Source organism: Colias eurytheme, chromosome 1 (genome assembly GCF_061535395.1).
Source record: "Colias eurytheme isolate Ceu_HAF_F1 chromosome 1, ilColEury1 Martin Lab GWU primary, whole genome shotgun sequence".
Taxonomy (NCBI): Eukaryota; Metazoa; Arthropoda; class Insecta; order Lepidoptera; family Pieridae; genus Colias; species Colias eurytheme.
This window is the reverse complement of record NC_142980.1, coordinates 5383815-5406984: the sequence shown is the minus strand read 5'-3', so window position 1 is coordinate 5406984 and position 23170 is coordinate 5383815. Positions and strand designations below refer to the sequence as shown.

General features: G+C 32.1%; 1 protein-coding gene across 2 annotated transcripts in view; it reads left to right on the top strand.

Annotated features, from left to right (window-relative positions):
- LOC149910992 (uncharacterized) overlaps positions 1–23170 on the top strand; it is a 53302-nt gene that overhangs the window by 12486 nt on the left and 17646 nt on the right. For both annotated transcript variants that reach the window (XM_090106339.1, XM_090106261.1), the window contains exons 3-6: positions 8868–8976; positions 19742–19856; positions 21674–21984; positions 22109–22319. In XM_090106339.1, coding sequence (XP_089962465.1) covers positions 8868–8976; positions 19742–19856; positions 21674–21984; positions 22109–22319 — 746 coding nt within the window. The remainder of the gene's footprint in view (positions 1–8867; positions 8977–19741; positions 19857–21673; positions 21985–22108; positions 22320–23170) is intronic.

Genomic DNA, 23170 nt, shown 5'->3' with positions numbered 1-23170 from the left:
AAAATTATCTGTAATTAGCACTTTGTTTTGTGCATTCGTTTTAATTATTGTTGACCTATCGATTTGGAATCTGTTATGTTGTGAAGATAATTGCTTTGTTTCATACATTTATAGCTTATATTTTATGTATTTGCATTTTCTTTGTCTGCATTTGAAGTTATCACAGCAAAGACGGTAGACGATCGTTTCTCTTTATATGTATATGAAGAAAGAAGTGTGCATTTCGGACCTATAAAATGGGTACCTAGCTGATGTACCTATTGACTCTATAATATTATGATGCCACCGATCTGCCACGAATTACAGTTTGGACTTGGTGCTCATTAAATAATGTAGACATTTAAATTATTATATTACAGTTGATAATTAAGTAACGGTAATATGAAAAACCCCTTGACACTGGCACTAATATGAAAATTAAAATGATTAAGTGAAGAATTACATTATCAGTCGACCGTGACACAAGTTCATCATGAGACGAAATAGATCGTTAATAAGATATCAGCTATTTACGACTTAATGTGATTAAAAAATTAAATGATGAAATAAAGAGCAAAACAATATCAATAAATTCATCTGTATTATATAAACGTAAATAACAAATAGAACAAATATAGACATAGTTATTAACACAGAACATATAAAGGAGGACCTCCTTTATATTTATATTTATGAACATCAAATGCTTTATTAGACAAGTGCCGATAATTTTTGAAACAAAAAAAATCACAGAAGGATGAAACCAGCATAGGATTTGTAGTTTTGTCGGAAATCAAGAGAAACGATTTTTTAGCCTTAAAAGCTCCCCCCCTCCCACTTCCCGAACGCGGATTGACTGTAATTTATTTTTCCTTTAATTTTTATCATATTCCCCTCCTATTCTAACCAGTTTTATCTTACTGTGATTTTTTAAAGGTTTTTATCATTTTGGACGGGATTGGCACTGGTCTATATTATATGATATATCCCATCGCATATCTAACCTCAATAATTGTTGCAATACCTGCTGCGATAACAAACTAAGAATATTGTTGACAAACAATGAATTTGTATTTGATCATAAAAATATTACAACTACGAGACGATTATTAAATGTTCGACGTACAAATAATATAAACACTTGAGTTTATTTTTATCGTAGCCAATCAACACGTCACGAATATGGTAAAATGTTGGTCAAAGGCAGCCTTTGTTCGAACGGAACTAAGCTGGTGTCGATTTGATAAAATATTGCTTCAGTATAAGAAAAAATTAAAGTATGTTCTGCAAGTCGCGCTGCGTTTGCATAATACGAAGTACGAACTTATGTTTGAGCGATGCAGGGCTACCTAAATTGAGTTTTCAACAAGTTTTAGTTATTGAAACTACAGCTAGAGTTCGATTGTTATTTACAATATCCACAATCCACGTGTATGTATAAATTACGAGTAAAAAACGGAACCAAAATTAATCGAATGTTACCAATTAACGTATGTCATTCTCTAAATTTCTTATAACTGAATCAGCTTTGAAGCGCAGTCATGCAAACGTAACACATACCTAGTTAGAGATGCTTGCTGTATTAGTAAGGATTATTGCCACTGAAGACAGAAAGCTTTGCAATGCTTGGACGATAAGCAATTAGCATATACATTTATGATTTAAACTTTAAACTTACCTAATATTTAAATACAATTTCAGTTAATTAGTCTTATACGACTTTAAATCTATATTAATTAAATACAGTAAAGCCGATAAGATTACATTGTTTATTCTTTTAATTTATATAACCAATCTTTATGTACAGTTTTTTCCATATTATACTTTATAACATTGAATACAATGCAAAACATACCTACAACAGTATAAAAATATTATCAACGCCAGAAACAATCAATTTATAATTTTAATATAACATTGTTAGTTATAAAGAAAAAAAATGAATGTAAAGGCAGCCCTAGTATTTGTGTAACTCAGCTGGTCAGAGCACGCGGGCGACTCAAATGGCTCCCTGTAATTCGAGCCGTTCTGTGACAAATGTGAAAAGTATTGCATTTTTTAAAGTGTGCCGTGCTCGACTGCCGTCAGAGCCGGTCTCCCGTTTCATGATTGCACACCATATAATTCGTCGTCTGCAATTTGTAATCGATAATCATTTTGTTTACTTGTGATTTAATTTTAATAGCCTGTGTAGCGAAATTGTATTCGCCAAGTATTTAATATTTATATAGCATTTGAGATGCCACTGCAGATGGAGAGCCCTTGTATCTTGTCTATGAATAGCATTATGTTTCTATTAAAACTGGGGAATGGAAGCTAATTACCCAGTTTACGTATACTAATTGTTAAGTGCTACATTGTGAAAGTTATATTAATTTAATCCTGACTATTATTTTACTAATGAACATGAATTTATTAACAAATGTTACATCGGTACTATAATTTAACGTTATCCGTGCATATTGGGTAGATCTTAGAATTGGCCAACATCTATTTTTCATACCCCTAAGTGATAAGAGTAAGCAGAACATAGTGTGCCGGGACAGTAAATTGTTGGCCAACATATAAAAAATAGATACTTTCCTGACTGTAGTATTCATTACATGTTTTCGAGTAAGACAGATAAACTTTCTTTTGGTATAAAAGCCTAATACGGTATAACCATAGCGCCACTATTTTATTTTCATACATCAATATTACGAGCAAATAAACTAACATTCAACTAAAAATTGTGAATTACTCCGCAAGAATTTTCTATAAACCAAATAAACGCCGAAAAAAAAATAACCATAAAAATCAGAAGAGGAACTGCGGAATTTTAATATTTCACTTTACAAATTGCACAAATACTAAAATATTTTATATAAAATTTGTTTAACTGAATAATGGATACTAAATCCGTTAATGGATTGGATTATTGTTTATGATACACAAGAAGAGTGTTATAAACTAGCTTTTTTCCGCGATGTTGTTTCTATTGCACGCCTCATAAGCGAAGCGTTGAGGTGGGTACTACTGTCACTTCGCGCAAAACATCTGATTTTTCAAACTTAAAATGTCTTTATGTATCATACATTGCACTTGTAAGATAATACATACACACACATATTAAGAAAAAACACTATTTTTAACGTTCATGATATTTTTGATGTCATTTTTGTTATTTAAACTAGTTAAAAAACAGTTTAAAAAAGTTCTGTCTTGGACGTCCGTGTGTCTGTATGTGCGGATCCTTTTTCTTGTTAACACGATAGCGACCGAAATACTTTACTAATCGAGTCTTTTTTTTTCTCTTACGCTTGAGTATGCTCAGGAATAGAACCCTTTCATTTTTCAGGGTCTGATTCGATGTGGTTTAATTGTTATTAAATAAACAAAAATAATAATTAATAAATATTTATTAAAAAAAAATTATGAGGCGTGCACTTTTGGATTTTCCAAATTATTTAGTTGTGCTTTCACAGCTTATGGCTCTCCATAAATAAAAAGATTGGAATAAAAATTATAAAATCATAGGTTTTACGAACATCGTGTTGACTAGATTGTGATATTATTTCTTTTCATAAAAACAATGCGGTAAGTGTAAAGGTGTAACTGAAGGCATTGTCACTAGATTGCGAGGTTTACATGATTTTTATTTTTATTTTTGAATGAATACAAAGTTTTAAAATTATTTTTAAAAAGAAGTCAATTGCGAATTTGCCCTATGGTTAAAACTCGTAGACTAGTTTTAATAATGATAATATCAATAATTACATTAGTAAATATATTCCTGCAGATTGATGGAATTTAACAATTAAATTTCTTAATTGCATTCTTATTGCAGTTCAGTTAATAAATGTGATTATTTGTATACTTATTGTAAATTTTAAACTACTTTACAATAAGCAATAATAAATAATCACATTTTAAAAATAAACAGCTGCCAAACGTAAATTGTGTTGTTAACATTATCACACCTAGCTCCATTAAATTTTCTGATGCAAATGAACTGAAACTTTAATAAGGTTTATCTGTAAAAACCTTCCAGAGTTCATTTGAAATAATTATGTTCATGTAATAAAGCATATTTTGGTGTATTATTCAATTTTGCAGATTTGAAAATTAAAGTTATTATAAAGATATTCAGAAACTTTCAATTTGACTTGATATTTAAATAAACACTTAACAATGGTTACTTAGTTTTTCAACCGTAATTGTTCCCAATTATGTTCGACGGATGGCTCTCAATTCTTTCACAGATTACTCAAGTCTTGTGTATTTTTTCTTAAATAAGTTCTTTACTGTATAAAATATATTGGTACCTATTACACAGTAGAAAATTAGAAATATAAGACTCAGGAACAAACTGGCTCTTTAAAATTCATCGCTTTTTATTGACTGTTGAAAAATATGTATAAAAGTAATATAACATAGAGGTAACATGAAACATAGAGGTTTTGTTGGTAAAACATGTATAAATGAAAATAAATTTGATACTGTTTTATTACATAGTTAACTACTTACATTTATTAAGCTGATGTATGATAAACATTTTGGATACCTTTAAACTAAAACATTAAGAATTACTCAACAACTTATTTCACGAGTACTTTTGAATACTCCCCAATACGTCATACCGATTACCGGTTTAGCTTCGCTGATTCGTTGCAAGTATCGATAGAATAGCGTCTGTCTGTTAACTTATCGCTACTTCCCGAAAAACCCCGAGGCGAAAGGGTTGAAAGGAAATAATTAGAAATGTTTGATTTTTATTATTTAAAACATCAGACGTGTTTTTTTTAACGAGAATGACTGGCGCTTTCGCGAACTGAAGAAATGTACTTTAATTATAGTACTTGGATGTAAATACAGTGTCAATGTACCTACGCCATTTTCCTTTCAAAGGAAAATATTATACTTAGACTTACGATGATAGTGTTTCAGAAGCAGAACTATTTTATGATTAAATTTATGTAGTACCTACTTGCAATTGTTGCAAATATTGTAACTTACTGAGTAATATGTGCAAGATAACCCCAATAAGGCGTTTAAAATAAAACTATTAATAGTTATTTACGATTAAACTAAATAGATATTGGGCGAGATATTCCATCAAAATTGTCTTATATATAATATTATATTTTTAACTAAATTTTCTCAGCTTCCATCTCCTTAGAAATGTTCGGTATAGGCGCCAGTGAAAGCTTTCTCACAAATCAGAATAAATTAGCCTTTAAGCTTAAGCTAGCTCGATTTAAAACCTTGGAGCGCACGTGTGTTCGAACATATTAATGTTTGTGCAATTGTTCGGAATATTCACAGATCGTGGGTGGCCTGCCACATTTTTACATACATACAAGCAAGCAACTTTTATTTGAACTTGTGCAACCGAAATTCGATCTTACGAGGTGCTGTAAAGGGTCAAATAAGTGGTCGCCTTTTGCAGGCTTTGCTATTCAGCAGCTAATTTGACCGTTTCAAGTGCCTACACTGCACAATGGACCTATTTCACGAGCGGGTTGACTTTGTTGCGTATCTTACTTTTTAATACGAGCGAATATTTGATGCGGATATACCTAGTGGATGCTAAACTTAAGTATACAATAACTTACATAGTAACTTTTGTACAATTATTACTATCGATTTTTTCTAAAATGAAATAGCCAAATAGGTAGAAAAATTGTAAAGTCGCGCATCGATATATTCCTGCACACGTTATTTGTATCTTTTTTATTTACATTTTACTGCGTTAGTCGGAAAACATACATGAGTTTTATAAATTGTTAGCAATTAAACGATCATATTTTCGACGAAATGTTGTTTTTTCATTAAATACTACCAAAACCAGTGAAAATAAATAAAAGTATTCAAACGACTTTAAAAAATGGATTAAAATGAAACTGAAAAAATGAGAATGTTAACATTGAATATTAATAGTTAGTATTTTAGTTACATTATAGTTCGTATTAATAATGAAGTTGTTAATTTCGACAAACAACATCCTATACCGTTGTAATTTCAGATATACAATACTATTGTACCAACTATTTCATGTTTTATTTGCATGTTAATTTATTTTGTTAGATAATATTAACTATAATGAATACAAGCGTTTAATTAATTAGTTTTATGATGTGGCTCGGCTATCCGGAATTCAGTGTAGTTTTGTAATGTAATAACATGTAAAAATTAGGATTAATATTATTCTATTCTATATTCAGGATAGGTACGTAGGTGAATGACACTGAAATTAAAAATATGTTTAGATGATATTTAAAAGAGTGTGAATACAAGTCTTGAACTGGACGGAATTCTCAAATACTCGATTTGAGATTGTGGGCTTCGAAACATCCCATTAATTACATTGCTATTTTGGTTTAATCCTACCCCGCGAGCGTCTCCACGGTGCGAACATTTTTCATACAAAGTGTTTTAATTTACTTTATTCGAAATACTATTGGAATCCGATTATTGTATCAAAGGCTTTGTTCTAACTGTTCACTGACGTTCATTCGCACGACTTTAATTTATGCATACTAATTAAAATTTATTGTAATAATTATTGTCAAATTTTACATTTGACAATAATTCGAAGTGAAATTAACTTTTCTATTAACATTTGAAATGTTATATAAACGAATCACTTGTAGATATAATAATTCATTAAATAATCCTAAACTATGGAACTCCTTACCACTTAAGATAAGACTTGCTCCCTCTTTACCCTCATTTAAAAACCTTGTTCGGAAACATTTTCTTTTATCAGCCTTTAATTCGGAATAGTATATTTATTATATGTATTTACATTTATTAGTATTATAGAATGTATTTTATATACTTTATGTAGTTTTATGTATGTATTATCATTAATTATTTATTTATTTTTCTATTATGTATATATATTATGTAAGGTTATTTATAGTATAGTTATTATACATGTATGTATAGTTATTTATGTGCATAATATAATGTACTTTTTGTGTAAGTATCATACTTTTTTATTTTCATGTTTATATTTAAATTCTAATTTTATTTACAAAATTTTATGTATTGAATATTTCGCTTTTTTACCGCTTGGTTGCCTGGCAGAGATCACTGCTTAGTGATAAGGCCGCCGATTGTACTACATCTTTCTTGTACCATATTTTCTTCTTATTGTTTCCTATTATTAAGTGATTGTATTACAATAAAGTGTAATAAAAAAAATAATCCGTTGTCGCTGGACATCCGCAATTAATTCAGCTTGTTTATATAGTAAAGAACATTTGTTTATAAACTTTGTCCCGACACGCTGACAAAGTAAACCTTAAAGTTTTTGAACCTTGCCGGTCTGACAGCGAGAAATGTCTATGTGATTCGGTTAGGTATAAAATTGATAACATAACAATATTTACACCATCCAACATTATTAGAAAGTCGTTCCTTGACCAATATTTCTTTATATAGAAAGAGAAATGACCTGCCAGCGACATATCGCGTTAATACACCAATTCAAAAGTTTTTCGGACGAGAATTTTTCGAGTGTCACGATGCAGCAAATAAATATCGGCCGTGAATCGAAGAAATGAATCGATCTCGCTCACATGTAGATGATTCCGAAATTTTATCTCTCTCTCCCTAATAGCCGCCTGACAAACATGTATCAGCGGTTAATAGGTGCGCTGCAGCAGCTGTTGCGAACAAATCAGATCGGATATAACTGCCACTGTCAAAAAGCTAATACGCCGGCGTGCATTACAAGACGCAGCGGAGACGTTTTCTCATTATTGTCGTTTCTGTGCTCCATTAATATCGTTTGTAAACTATTTTCATGAATCAAAATTAAAATTTCATATTGACTGTTCAGTGAATTAATATTAAATTATACATTTAAAAGTAATTTCAAACAAAAATATAAAAATTATATACATATTTTATCTGCTTCAATCTTGTGTATAATTTTATCGTCACAATAATTTTTCACACATGCGCAAGTAGGCACAATATAGTTTGAGCGCGTCTAATTATATACGCACCAAGATATTTTTGTTCCGTAATCGCGTTGTTCTCATTGTTTAGACCAAACTTACAAACGTAGCTCAAGGAGGGTAGACTGTTCATTCAAGATTGGAAAAAGCATCCAACGTATTTAAAAATAGATATTGTCGAGTATTTATTGGCTATCTCTTCGTGATTCGATTTAATATTAACATTAGAAAAATATCGTATGCACGTGTTTATTCGATGGCTAATTTCTCCAAAGGCTTAAGGATCGTGTCGACTTAATGCAGCTAATACGGACGCGTGTGTTCAGATTTAAATGAGATAAACATTATTGCATGAATAAGAGCGTCGTTCACTTTTTATGGGAATCATTTCTAGCTCTACCTACAGCATACCTCAAAGCATATCTCGAATGACTTTAATATTACAGACAACACAAATGTAGTCTGTGGTTTTCAGGTATTAATTCACGGAAAGCATTTCATTCAATTTTACTTACCGGCAATAGAGTTCGTTTTTGTAAAATTGTGCAGTGAGACCACCGCAACAATTGGCAATCTACGTTCAACAGAAACCTTTGATCAGATTAATATCTGCGCCGAGTGCTATTGATTTCGATACTCCGATAATTTGCTTCCTGTATCTTTTTTGGCCTGCACTTACGAACTCTATTCTTTTTCAACGCCGTGCCGCGCGTAGATTTCCCATGCAATTCGATATTGGCGGAAAAGCGAATGCACTATTTCCGTGTATTAAATACGGCTTACTTGTGAGGCAATTCGGTCGATAAATGTTCAAAAAATACAAAAATCCTACACCTGTGTTAGATTAGTATCATGTTCGAGAGGCAATTGGCGGTCAATCAACGCGAAATGTTTGTCAGAACGTTATGCTGTGTTTTTACCGTTGTTTTTTTATTGTAGGAGCTTTCGATTCACGCTGTTTCTACACATGAGCTGCTCAAGCCAAAAGAGGAGCCGTCTTACAGCCTGGCTTCGCCGGAACATTGCTCCGTGAACCTCTCCCATTCAGGTTAGTAGTTTTTAATATAAGTGTAATTTTTAATTATAGTTAAATAATCTATGATCACACAGATATAGTAAGAAGAGGAAAGTTTTAGTGGATTTATTGTTATATTTTTAAAATATTACCGTCGTTCGTTTTATTATAGGTATTCATTTAACTTTTTTTTATTAATGAGGTAGATATTTAAACATTTTATCATATAGTCTACCTCTATTCTTTACATTAAATACATTTATATTATCCACAAAAACGTAGGAAATCGTCAAAATAAAACATATTGAAAAAAAAAGTCTAGCTAATTAGACAAACGATATCAACATCACCGAAATAGAATCCTTTTAATAAAGTGAGAGTGAAATTACATAATCACTTATTAAATGCGATAAAAAGCGGAGTAGGCATCGATACCGGCACGTGCCGTCAAGATGGGGCTGATTCTGCTAAGATTGAGTTACCAATCCTGGGGTTAATAGAGCATTCGACGATAGATATTTAATTACACTGCTTAGGTAACTAAATGGAGAAACAAAAAACGCATATTTTTCCTTTATACGTACTTATGATTTAATTGCCTATTGAATATAATATATAAGTTACTTATGAAATATATTTTCGTAATTGATTTTAAGAAATTGAGTTCATCACTCTACGTTCTACGTAGGCGTTTCTTTTTGGTTGAATATATTTAGCATAATTTATATTGATTTCCTTATTTTTCCACTTGCGTAGTACATAAACAAAAAAAATGACGTCTGTTTCTTTACTACGCTTTTTATTGTTTGAGTTTAGTTAAGTTTCTTTATCATTACTTGGGCGAAATTGATTAATTATACCGTGGCGGGTGTTTTAATGTTGTTTTGATAAAAAGGATGCTCAAAGCTTAATTATTACTCTATAATTAAACTTTGAGCATCCTATTAGATAAAAATATATCTTGTTTCTTTATTTAATATTTAATATCTACTAATAGAATGTTGCTAGCAATAACAAGCTGCACTTAGTTTAAAACTATGTTTATTAAAATATTATTAAAATCTACTTCAAATATGATTAATTAAAATACTTATAAAATTTCTCCCTAATATTTATCTACTGACACGTATAAACAAACATAATAAATCACCCCAAACTAAGAACACTATTTACTTTTTCACCACTTACAAGTTTTACAAGCAAATAGTTGACTAGCTTAAGCTTAAAGCTGTCGCGTTTAGTTTACGGCCGCTATTGTTCAATGGGAACGGTTTCGATTCGACTTCGATATTAAGTGTCAAGCTGCCGGAAACTCATTGATAGATTTAATCGTACTGGAAATAATTTGCGATTTGATTCGAGCACTGAATTGCGGAGTTAATGCCGTCCGGTCTTGGGCACTAAAAACTTCGTGCTATTTTCAGGAAGCCCGGATCCTGAGCAGCATTTACGTCATGTGGCTATTGTTCTGTGATAGGTTGTTTTAAATATGTATTTGCATATTTGCATTGTTCTTACCCACATAATATATTCGTGTTAAATAGTTTTTTGATGTGACACCTCTATAAAGATGAGAAAAGCTTTAAAGCTTCTTCATAATTTTATCTACGATGTAGCTATTAATCATTTTTCTTGTACCTTCACTTTTATTTTTACATATTGCGACCGAAAATGGACATATAAAGTAGATAGAGCTCTTGAGCTCTATCTACTTCAGCTTGCTGAAGAGAATAGTAGCTTTAATATTTTGTACTATTGTTTCTATGAAACATCATCTCATCACCATTTGCTAAAATACTGGGTAGGTATTTAATTTACATACTTTCTCCAACACCTAATGCACGTTTTGCGTTTTATAATTTTGTAGATACATACAACAATTTTAAATCGTACACCGAATACATGTGTACATCTATGTAGTTATATTATAAATTATAATACCTACTACTACTTTAATTAACTTTCAAAACAACGCCATTAGTTTCAATAATAAAAATACATTAACAAGAAAGCCATTCAATATGTAATATTCTGATTTTCTGGAGATTAGAATAAGAGTAAAAAACATGCATTGTTCCGTTGCAAATAGAATGCTCTCTACGGTTTTATCTGTTAATGAAATATTTGATAAGCTAGCAGCTTGCTAAAAAAGTTAAATCAAGAGAATCAGGTATGCAGATTAGTACTTTGTTGATAGAATAATAAAAGCTATTATTTTATGTAGCGCATTAGTATTTGTATGGTATATATTTTTGGCTTGTAATAATTAAGAATATATTTACGGTAGTCATCATAATTTAATACAGAATAACTCACATCACTCGATTTTATTTTACGATTTTCAAAGATAGATGCAACATGAATATTTTTGATAGTTTATTTCCTTTTTATGTGAAATATATATTTTCGTCTTATACTAGAACTAGAAGGCCTAGTTAGTGCCCTCATCAGTTAAGATGTTATAAGATAAGGAATCAATGGAAGTGTATTTTTTTATTTCCTGTCATCCACAACCAAGATATAGTCGCGTAATAAATTCCAGCACAATGTCTTTGTTTACGTTTCGTCCGCCATCTAAGGTATTCGCCGTGACATCATCTGCTATATTCATATGCAAACGACTCATTTCTTTCTCTTAACTTATTAAATCTGCAATGAGTTTAATTGGCCTAAAATCGTTTCTTAGAAACGCTAGGTCTTTATAAGGTGTAGTTTAATTTTTGGAGTCTATCTCTTTATAGTAGGTAGTCATAAGCAGATTAACTGCTTACAAATTGTTGAAGTTCTTTTGTTATGGTTTAGATATAGTATAGATATAGTATATTTAATTAGTATATAATATCGAGTATATACCTTTATATAGGTAATTTAACAGTAAAACTTTATAGGTGCCCAGCGTAATCTATCAGGACGTTGACATTTTGAATTTTTTTACAGAATTTATCATTCAGAAATAAATTAATAAGTATCACTTTTGTGTTGTCAATTAGTTGCCAATAACTTATAATAATTATTATATTATTATTGTATTCGTTATAGCCGAATAAATAAACCTATAAAATTATACCATTAATAGATATCAAGAACAGCAATTAATTGTATAAGGCTTAACACAAAAATTCGTAGCAATATCAGAAAATTTGGTTTTATTTAATGATTCCACGAATCGGATTTTATTGGACACAAGGAAAAATAACAGAAACGATTTTACAAGCATTAATAAACACATCGCCAACCGCACTTTTAATCAACATAATCGAGATGGAACCATCGCTTTTCATTCCCGTATCGAATCGAATACAAATAGGAGCGTTTGAATCGATATAGAGCGTAGTTTACACCTAAATCAATTAGATATAAAAAGAAATCGATTAGCTGTAACAGCGATATTTCATTTACGACGACATTATCACGCTCCTATGGCTTTTCAACGTATAAATATGCGGAAAAATATTATATTTGTTATGGTACCGTGTTGCATTCGCTGTTTAGGAAATGTTAACGTGTATTTGACGTTGTTTACAATGGGAGTATTGAGGGTACCTACAAGTTTCATATTAACTTACCGTAAACTTGCAAATGGTTTATACCTACTTTAAGACTGTATGTTCTCACTATTTTTGGATAGTTGCACGTACGTTTATCATCATTGCTAGGTACATATCTTCTTAAAACGTTAATATTTTTCGGTTTAAAAGCCGAATCGCTACTTCCTTTGTATCGGCTATATCATGGCCCCTGTAAATAAGTACTTATTGCTTTAAATCTCACACACGTGTAGCCAATAAAACTCGGGCACAGATACGCTTGATTGGTTCTGAAACTGCTATAGACTCTGAAAATTGCATTCCGTGTGTGGGATGGTTCCATACCATGTTAATGATTGTGAGGTCAAAAAGAAATATTGACGGAAAAAGAATTCGATTCTGAAGCTATAGTCCAGTCATTTGGTTCAAAAAATGAGTTTTCCTGGAAAGCTTTTCGGTAGTTTCGAACGTGGGCGATGTTATAGATTTTGAGGTGCTCTTTTCGAATGTCCACTGCACTGTCACTTTGTGTATTTGCCGCGCGCGCCGTCATATTATAAAAAATGGCGTGGTACAGCGCAGCGCTTTTAACATTTTAAGGAGGTAATAATTATTATTCTACATTCATAAAATTATGGCGGAGAGAAATTTTTTAATAATTTACCAACCTAATTGCAATCTTTTTATAAATAATAGGTATAATATGTATTAAGTATAAAACTATAGGTAGGTAGGTAGGTAGATATTCTTTGTACAATTTTCTGTAATTATGTGAATGAAAATTCAAGTAAAAAGGTGTCAAGGACATGTCAGGGACCCGGGACATTATCAGTTAGCAGTCGAAGCGGCCTTCAATTTAGAAATAACAAAGAAATCAGATTAAAATTTAATGTCACATGACACCACGTGTCGTAAAAACTTGAAAGCAAAAAAGCATTGTCACGTGTTATATAATAACTCTAACAAAATATGTATAGCCAAGGACTGTGTTTACGCTGAATCACAAGATTAAGGGTGCACTCACACACATCAGTCACCGTCAAGTCACCGATGACTGATCGGTGACGGTTTGTATACGTATCCACAAACACCAGTCACCGTCATGTTGTCCGTCAGTCACGTCGCCGGTTTGACTGAATCATTGAACACATACATCAGGTTAGTCAGTAATTAGACGTGTGTCACGCTAGAGAACATGTAGCAATTGACGGTAGCACGACGCTGACTGAACTGAGACGTGACGGCACCGGGTGAGTGGGGATAAAAGTATGATACATGTATGGAAAGATTATTTGACGTGCCTGACCGGTGACGTCACTGATAGATTTCGTGCCGGCGACTGTCGTGTGGGAACAGAGTCATACTAGAACTATTGATACATATTTTTTTTTAATCCTATCCGGTGACGTGCCGTGACGGTGACTGATGTGTGTGAGTGCACCTTTAGCGCTTATCTCAGCACACTATCAGAGCTTATCACAGCACTAGAGGGCACTCGGTTCTCGATTCTCGAATTTAACACGTCACTCGGTTATGTCCTATTAACCTCTGCGATGCAAACCGTAGTTCATTGGATAGCAATAAAAATATCATATTAATAGCTTATGTATGTAAGGTATTGCGATTATACGGGTTTACTGATTATTATAACTACACATACATAGATTTAATAGAGGTGGTACCTCTTTGTATTTTTCTTCGTTATTTTTGTGTGTTTAATATTGTTTTTAATATAAAATTATCGTTTCGTGCAGCTTTTATTCCTTATTCATAATAAAGTTATTATCTTTGTTAGTATAATATGTATAAATTACTAACTCATTTATTACCTCTATAGTATAGGGAGATATTATAATTCTATAGGTATATACTATAGAGTGTATAGGATTATAATATCCAAACCAATAATATAATGTATCTCAATATTATAAGTCATCTCCGCAATATAACCGTACATAATATAGATACAGTGTCATTCCATTGGCTGTTCTCAGCGAAGGTTCCGCCTATTTTACCCTTTTCTTAGGTAATTGTGAGTCACGCGACCGCGGTTAACTTAAGAAAAAACCTTATACTCGGCAAGCCAAAATAACCCGTCTTGCACATTCAATACGGTCGCGTTCACCCTGCACATTTCATAGATGTATTATCTAACATTTTGTTCTTACGTATGCAATACTTAAGACCTTACTTTATTGAAGTTTATTGTTGAACAGAACAATTACCTTTTGTATTAGTTCAGCACATTATCACGGCTCTATCACCGGTTTCAAATTCTGGATACCGAACCGATTATTGAGCTCTTAATAACTCTTTGTTAGCTTATCGGCGTCGGATGTGTAACTCTAGCTTCTTAAGAACTTATAAAAAGTAACCGTGATTTATTAGAAGATTCTCGCTACGAGAGCTACTTCAATGTTTGTAATTTAACCAACCTTCAATTCGATAAGAATGAAACGTCTGTACACACCGTGATAAATAAAACACTTTTATTTTTGTAGTTAATTACAATCACACCTATAACAATCTGTTTTAAAAGATTGGATAATCTAAATGGTCAAATGAATAATGTAACTAGAATAAAATATATTTGTTTACTACAAAAACATCGTTCCCTCTTAACCAGTTGTTTGACAGATAATAATGCCCCGAGGAAATCTTTAATTTATATAAGTACCTACCTATTGTGAGTTGTTAATTGAACGGAAAGATTATGTTTCCCTCCTCTAGGCATTTAGATCTTGTCCCTTTTACGTTCTTACGATTACATGAAAGAAACTTGAAAATCACGTCTCATTTTCCCTTAATTATCGTAACATAATACGACCAATTTGTGTTTTTTTTCCTAAGCAACAATGCCTTCATTGTACCTAACTCTTTAATTTAATCTTCTTTGTAATAGATAAAAAAATACATTCACAAAATATATCAATCATTTGGAATGGACTAATTAAACTAAGTAGGTATAGACTAGAGTAGATAATTTTTGAAACAAAAAAAAAATCGCAGTAGGTAGTTCATTCTACTGCGATTTTTCCTACTGATCAGGCACGCTTCTCGAACTCTATATTATCTTCTCTTGTATCGGCTATTCGGTAGTATTTCAAAAGAAAAAAATTATCTGTTCTAAGTCGATAAAAACATTTCAGGTAGTTTGAGAAGTGTGCCTGATTTAGTTAAAGCTCATTTTCACACTGTTTGTATGCATTTCCAATGTTTATTTTTTTTACACCATACGAAAGTAGAGATTTCAATGAATAAAAGGCTCCCCAAGTTTTTGAAAAAAGCTGATATTTTGATGGGTGTCTTTTCGATTGAAAATTAGGTTGTTTTTTGGTATTAATTCAAAATAAGGCGAAAAAATAAATATTTTGAATCAAATAAATTACAGTGTATTTGGGACATAGATAATAAAGTAAGTTTCCAACAAATTTCGTAGAAAAAAAACATTTTTGAAGTAGGTAGATAAAAATAAATAACTAAAAACTTGGTTTTTTGAATTTTTCACCTAACGTTATGTGAAAAAATTGTTAATACAAGAGTTGTAGATCCTTTTATTACCTACAACTTTGCCATTAAACTTTTTTCCGTAGGACTTGAAGTTTTGTCGAAAGACGGAGAGACCATTTTTTTTCTCTTAAAAAATGGTCTCTCGGTCTCCCCCTCCGACTTCCCGAACTCGGATTGACCGTAATTTATTTTTCCTTACATTTTAATCATATTCTACTGCGATTTTTTGGCACTTTTTATTATTTTTGAAAGGATCTACCCCAGTGTAGTAGGTTAATATTATAATATGTCTTTATAATGTGTAATATTTCCTTAATTTCTAATTTTTAAATTATGTGTCTTTGTGGTGAGTATAAAGTATTTTTGAATAATATCGACTAGAATATACCTTCTTACAAAATATATCTCAACCTTCTATTGAAACTAGATAACCGATTATTTGGAAATTTGTTGAAGCCCGACAGACAGCCGGGAAAAGCGATGTAGCGGGTATTTCCTTCGTAGATAGATAGCCTCAATACAACAACGTTCCATAAAGTCAACAACACGACGTCCGCGTCGGCGTCGTAAGCAACAGGTTGAGATCGTGTTCACAGTAACTATCAAACTGAAACCATTTCTCATAGGTATACATATAATATTATGTTGCTCTTATTTGTAAATAAAATTTTTATTACGGTGGTATAAATCTCAATAACTAGGTTACGCGAATCTGCATAATGCTCTAAAAATAGTTGCAATATGGCACTAAAAAACTACAAGTCCTAACAATTGCTCACATTCAATGTTATCTACGACACTGGTAAGTGGTGCGCAATACAAATCTTTCATAATCGTACGAAATAAGAGAAAACGTCGATCATTGTAAGTTTAGTTGCTCAACGACTCTGGTAATTCGCACCACACTCGAACTAACGTTTCACAATTGTTATTTGTTATTAATTTCACGAACGATACGGCTTTTAATGTTTTATAAATACGATGCATTGTTCTATATGCGACACAATGCAGTGCTGTTCGCAGCGTCGAACACGATATTCTTGCCGCCGCCTGACGCATTCTTTACATGCAAATTATACGATATATTCCATTTTAACACCTTTAATTTATTGATACTTTATACAGAATACAGATGTATCTCTATTGTGGTTTTTTTTGGAATCAAACATTGTAAAGTTTGCATTTTGTATTTAATATCTACCGGTTTTACTAGAAATTGTCACACAAATAGGTAAATAATCAATACATAGAATTACCCAAAATATATTTAATTTATAATTAGTTATTTTGATATACTAGGAATTGCCACACGAATAAATAATCAATACATAGAATTACACAAATAATTTGTTCAATTGCTATTTTGACAAATATATTAATTCTATTAGTTACTGAAAAAAAAACAAACATTTAAATGGCTGTTCCAAAATAAACATCATTAATTGCAGCATTATTTTAACGTAAAATCCCTTTGACAACTTCAATTACATATATAATTTATATTGCCAGTGATGCGATGTGCGTTAATTTTTAACTTAATTCTTGTTGAAATATTCTATTTGTGCATCGTTAAAGTGAAATATTTAAGATTATCAGATGTTATATATTAAGCCTCATTAAACCTACCTACAGGCATCTGACCGCCAATCGCCATGTTAAGCCAGTAAAAATATTTATCGAAATAATGTAATATGTAATTGTATTCTTAACAATTTCACGGGTTATTAATTATTATCATAGTATACCTACTATTCATTACATTTAAATTCCTTATATAATATAGATATTAGATCTCGGAGGTTTGCGTTATTACCGTGATATCAAGTCCCACATAATATATTATTATGACTGTATTTTGTCAGAACTGAAACTTCTTTGTATTTTATTGTGAATTAAGAAGAATTGAGAATTAATGTAGAAAAAATCATGTGTCGCTAACAATGTAGCCCCACTTAATTAAGGCAATTTTTGTTAAATTAAGTAATTAATAAATAATTGCATTCAACGCGACCCACACTTTGAGCAGCAGGCAGAAACAGGTAGTAACACCTCTATTTTGGTCGGGTGGCCATATTTTAACCTTTATTTTTAATTGTTGTATCATGCATAAATATTTCAATCATAAGTTGAAAAATCTATAGACACATCAAATCAATCAACACATCCTGTTCGTATATATTTTCATTCTATTAAATTCTCTGATATTTCCATACAAAAAGGAAAAAATAAACAAATAATCTATGCCGAATTGAATATGGGTATATTCAGCTCATTATATCGTCGTATTACCAGTGTATAATCTTTTTTGAACATACAAAATTACAGGACATCAATACACCAATCATCTATAAACGCGAACATTTACGATATGAATTTTCAGTCCCATTATTAACAAGCACAGTTATGTGACCCTTTCACATACCTAACATTTCTGATTAAACGTGTATTTAGCTAGTTTATTACATTTACGTCGAGCATTATTTGGTGGATTACAATCGTTCGACACTTAATCCGTTTCAACAATAGTGCGAACATTAGTTTTTCATATATGTGGAATTAATATTAGCGGTGGTGTATTTTAGTAGCCACGAGTGCGCATTGTTTAGTTTTATCCACTACCTACAACGAAACGATGGATTCTTAGAAACCCGTATTCGGAGGCACGTTCGCGATTGCTGAGACTTGCGACTAGGGTTACCAGATGCTAAATTGGAAAGTCCTGACGTAGCCTCATTTCGAATGAATTTCATACCCTAGCAGATATTCCATTTTTATTCCCACGTGCTCATGACTCAATCTGCAGCCAATTTGCAGAAGTTAAGTATGTATTTGAGGCAATATTAAAGTATTGATTCCATGGATAAATCCGTTGTAGATAATACGTGATAATACTTTACCGTGTCGATGCTGATTCTGTTATAAACATATGATGCTTAATGCTATGATTTATCAAAAATTTCTCCGTGTTTGTCATTATGTCTGCTTGTCGCAGGATTTTTTTTTTGTTTATGTTTAGAGCTACTACAAAAATAATGCTCACAATTTACTCAGATTGAAATAGAATTCATCTTTAATAAGAAACGCTCTATATAAAAGAAATAAATGATAATCCTATTATGAAACAATTGTATTTTGCCGTAAACTGAGCCACTCCAATTATTGTTATTTCCTTCTGTGAAAATATTATCATTATCCTATCTATATCGTTTTTCTTGTGTATTAGAATTCAAGAGAAAAATTGCATACAATTATTATAGGTAATATGGATCTGTTCAACAACAAAATTCACGGTGTGTATAAACATAGATAGGTCCAATAATTGAAATTTACCATGTAATTTTTAAAGGAAATGTGTCTATGCACAAAATAAAAGTTAGTATGTAGATTGTAGGTACCTAAGTAAGAATTTCGACACAATAAAGTATGCGACTTAAATCGATTTACATGAAGTATGACTGTATGAGGGATTATATCTTCTTAGCTAATTCGTCAGCAACCAGCATCAATTATGATTTTTTTGTTTACATTATTTATAGGTATTTTCATTTAAATAAATTACAAATAACGGAACGATTTTAATCACGTTTTCCTCTGGGGTATAGGGCTGTAAGTACCTACGAATTTATTTGCAACATAACCTTCACTTCACTATTTTTATGAACAAACAAAAAAAGTATTATTGGTGGAAGCGTTAGTGCACTAACAGTTGTAATAATGTCGCAATCATAATAAAATATACTCTGTTTCTTTGTTTTTATTAGCCAAGAGACCTGAGAGGCCAGTCCCCTGCAACCACTATGAGAGAGTCAATACTCCCCTGCTATCCCGAGTCAAAACTATGCCGACTGTGGCTACATCTCTGCCAGAAACTATAAGGTAATTACTTAGCTTTTTATTTTATATCAATCTTTTGTGACGTCGGACAAAAATATAAACCCCTTTGACCTGGTGTTCACCGCATTTGTTTTATTTCAGTAAACCCAAAAAAAATAGAGCTGTAAATAAATAAATTGTATTTTATTGGTTGGGTACTTCTATTTTTATAATTGGTTTCGAACCATAATATTTTATTCTGTATGTGAAGGTACTATTTACCATGCAGTATTTCATAAATAATTGATTTGAGCCTAAAATGAAATCCCCTTTAACGTTTTTTACTGTTTACTCAGTTATGCGTGCAATATTTTCCTATAATAAATAATCAAAGAGCGTAATATTGGGAAGGCATTTAAAATTTCAATATCTCGAACATGTTCATCAATATTGGGCACAAAGGGACGTAAACAAACGCACTGCATAAAACCACAACAGATCCATGAAGTGACTGAATTCTTTGGTTTGCATGACATTTGATGTTTCGAAATTCCTGATTGCACACTGTGGTACAATCTGGTCAAGTCAATACTCCATAACGAACTCTCTTCCAATCTAAAACCTGGTTATTCTTTTTTATTATAACTTTTGAATACCTTGTCATTTCAGTATAGAACAGTATATTAATTCTTCTCTTTAATATTAATTGTACCTAAATATTAAACTGTGTCCTTTTATGTCTAGAGGAAGTATAGAAGCTGGGTTTTTGGTGACTCTTTCCTTAATAATTTTTTTCATATTGCGAAATTATAACGAGCGAAATATTTTATTTTATTGTAACTAATTTGTACTTATAATCAAACGCGTAGTGCGAATTTACACTTATAAATTAATAAAAAAATATTTTGGTAAAATAAATAAAAATAAATGTTATGTGTATAATATTATGTTTTAGTTCTTTAAAAGCTGGTCAAGCGCTTTTTACGTCCTCCAGTATGAAACCAAATTATAGTCGAGATGGAATCTAGTCAAGTATCTCCTAGTTATTTTTTAGACAACGCTCTATCAATGGTCCTCACGACTCCAATAAAATATTTTTCAATACAAACAAATACAAGTTTTGTATACGTAGGTACGTCACTTTAATAAAGTCAAAAAGTCGTCAGTCATTTTTCTTTTTTACGAGAGCTTTTGGGTGCACTCACACACATCAGTCACCGTCACGGCACGTCAACGGACAGGATTAAAAAAAAATATGTATCAATAGTTCTAGTATGACTCTATTCCCACACGACAGTCGCCGGCACGAAATCTATCAGTGACGTCACCGGTCAGGCACGTCAAATAATCTTTCCATACATGTATCATACTTTTATCCCCACTCACCCGGTGCCGTCACGTCTCAGTTCAGTCAGCGTCGTGCTACCGTCAATTGCTACACGTGCATTGCATTTTATCCGTCAGGGCAGTATCTGTTCTCTACCGTGACACACGACTAATCACTGACTAACCTGATGTATGTGTTCAATGATTCAGTCAAACCGGCGACGTGACTGACGGACAACATGACGGTGACTGGTGTTTGTGGATACGTACACAAACCGTCACCGATCAGTCATCGGTGACTTGACGGTGACTGATGTGTGTGAGTGCACCTTTTAACGGGATTCGTATTTCAACCGATCTATCATTTTTTTGAAAAATATATTTTTTGGATGGCAATAACTTTGGATTTAAGATACAATATTTTTCGATCTATTTCTATTTGCTATTTTCTAACGAGTACCATATGCGTTTGGTATGTCATCGTATTCTCAATAATTATTATAGTAAGCTTTCATATATTATGGGCATATTTATCTTTAACGTTTTGTTCGCAGTACGGAACCCAAGCCGGAGCCGGCATCGAGCTCGAGCTCAGGGAACTCGGCGACCTCGACTCCCACGTCCGAGGCCACTAAGCCGCCATACTCCTACGTGGCTCTGATCACCATGGCCATACAGAACAGCGAGACCAAAAAGGCGACACTGAGCGAGATCTACGCCTACATTACCAAGGAGTTTCCCTACTTCCAAAAGAACAAGAAGGGCTGGCAGAACTCGATCCGCCACAACCTGAGCCTCAACGAGTGCTTTATCAAGGTACCTCGCGAGGGCGGCGGCGAGCGTAAGGGCAACCACTGGATGCTCGGTAAGTTTCTCAGCGTTTGCGACGGTTTGTTAGAGGGGCCCTTCGTATCGTTGCGAATGTTACAGCTGTGCGATTGTCTTGCGCTGCGACGAGACTGTGTGTTGTGAGAAAATAATTGTTTTAGATCCACAATGCGGGGACATGTTCGAGAACGGGAACTTCAGGCGACGCCGTCGTATGAAGAGGCCTTTCCGTGGGCCGCCGTACGCGAAGGGGCTGTATGCTGAGGGCTTCCACGGCGGGGCCATGGGACAGGCGCACGTGCAGTCGCTGTCTATCTCGGCTAACTACTTCGGCCCCGGTACATACTCCTCGACGTACCCGCCTTTTGATCCGTAAGTTTTATTTTTATTGCGATTATATTTGTCAAATTGATATTATATATTTTTAATTAATTAATTCTTTAGTTAAATTATTTATTATATAATTGAATATGTATTTTTGTTAATTTGATTGTGGTGGCATAATTTTTGAATTTAACGTTATGGTTTCTCTCATGTTTATGCTCAATGATGGTTGTACTGGGAAATTAAAGTTTACATTTTTGTTATTGTATTGTCCGACTGAAATTTGGTATAATTCAGACAATTTGAATGTGGTTTATATTATTGTTAAAAATAATTATAGTAATGTATTATTGTTTCATTATCGTTTCGGCTTACATTATTATTTGCTAAAGAGAAAAAAGGAAACAAAAAAAATTATGTAATAAAAATCATGTAATAAAGATTAAATGTAATCTTATATTATGAAAAATTTATACTTTATCATTTTTTGCGTAGAAATATGCAAAATCACGTTGAGGGTCAATCGTATAGTTGCGCTACAATCTCAATTATCAAAGTCCCCTTTATAATATACGTGCCATAACAATATTTTTACACATTTTATTTATTATTTAAATCGTACCTATTGTAAATGAAGAATTGCATAAAAAGGACATCACCTTTTTGTAATTAATAAAGAAGAATTGTTTTTCTTTGTGTCAAAACAATTTCAAAAACGACATGATTTATAATTAATAGCAGATCTACACAGTAATATTAATCTACCACATTACAAACACATAATCTTAATAATATATTTTTATAAAAAGCTTAACTTATTATTGGAAAAATGCATAAATTGAAATCAACATTATCAGAAGATCCTCAACAACAATAGCTCAACAAATGAAAACGTTTCT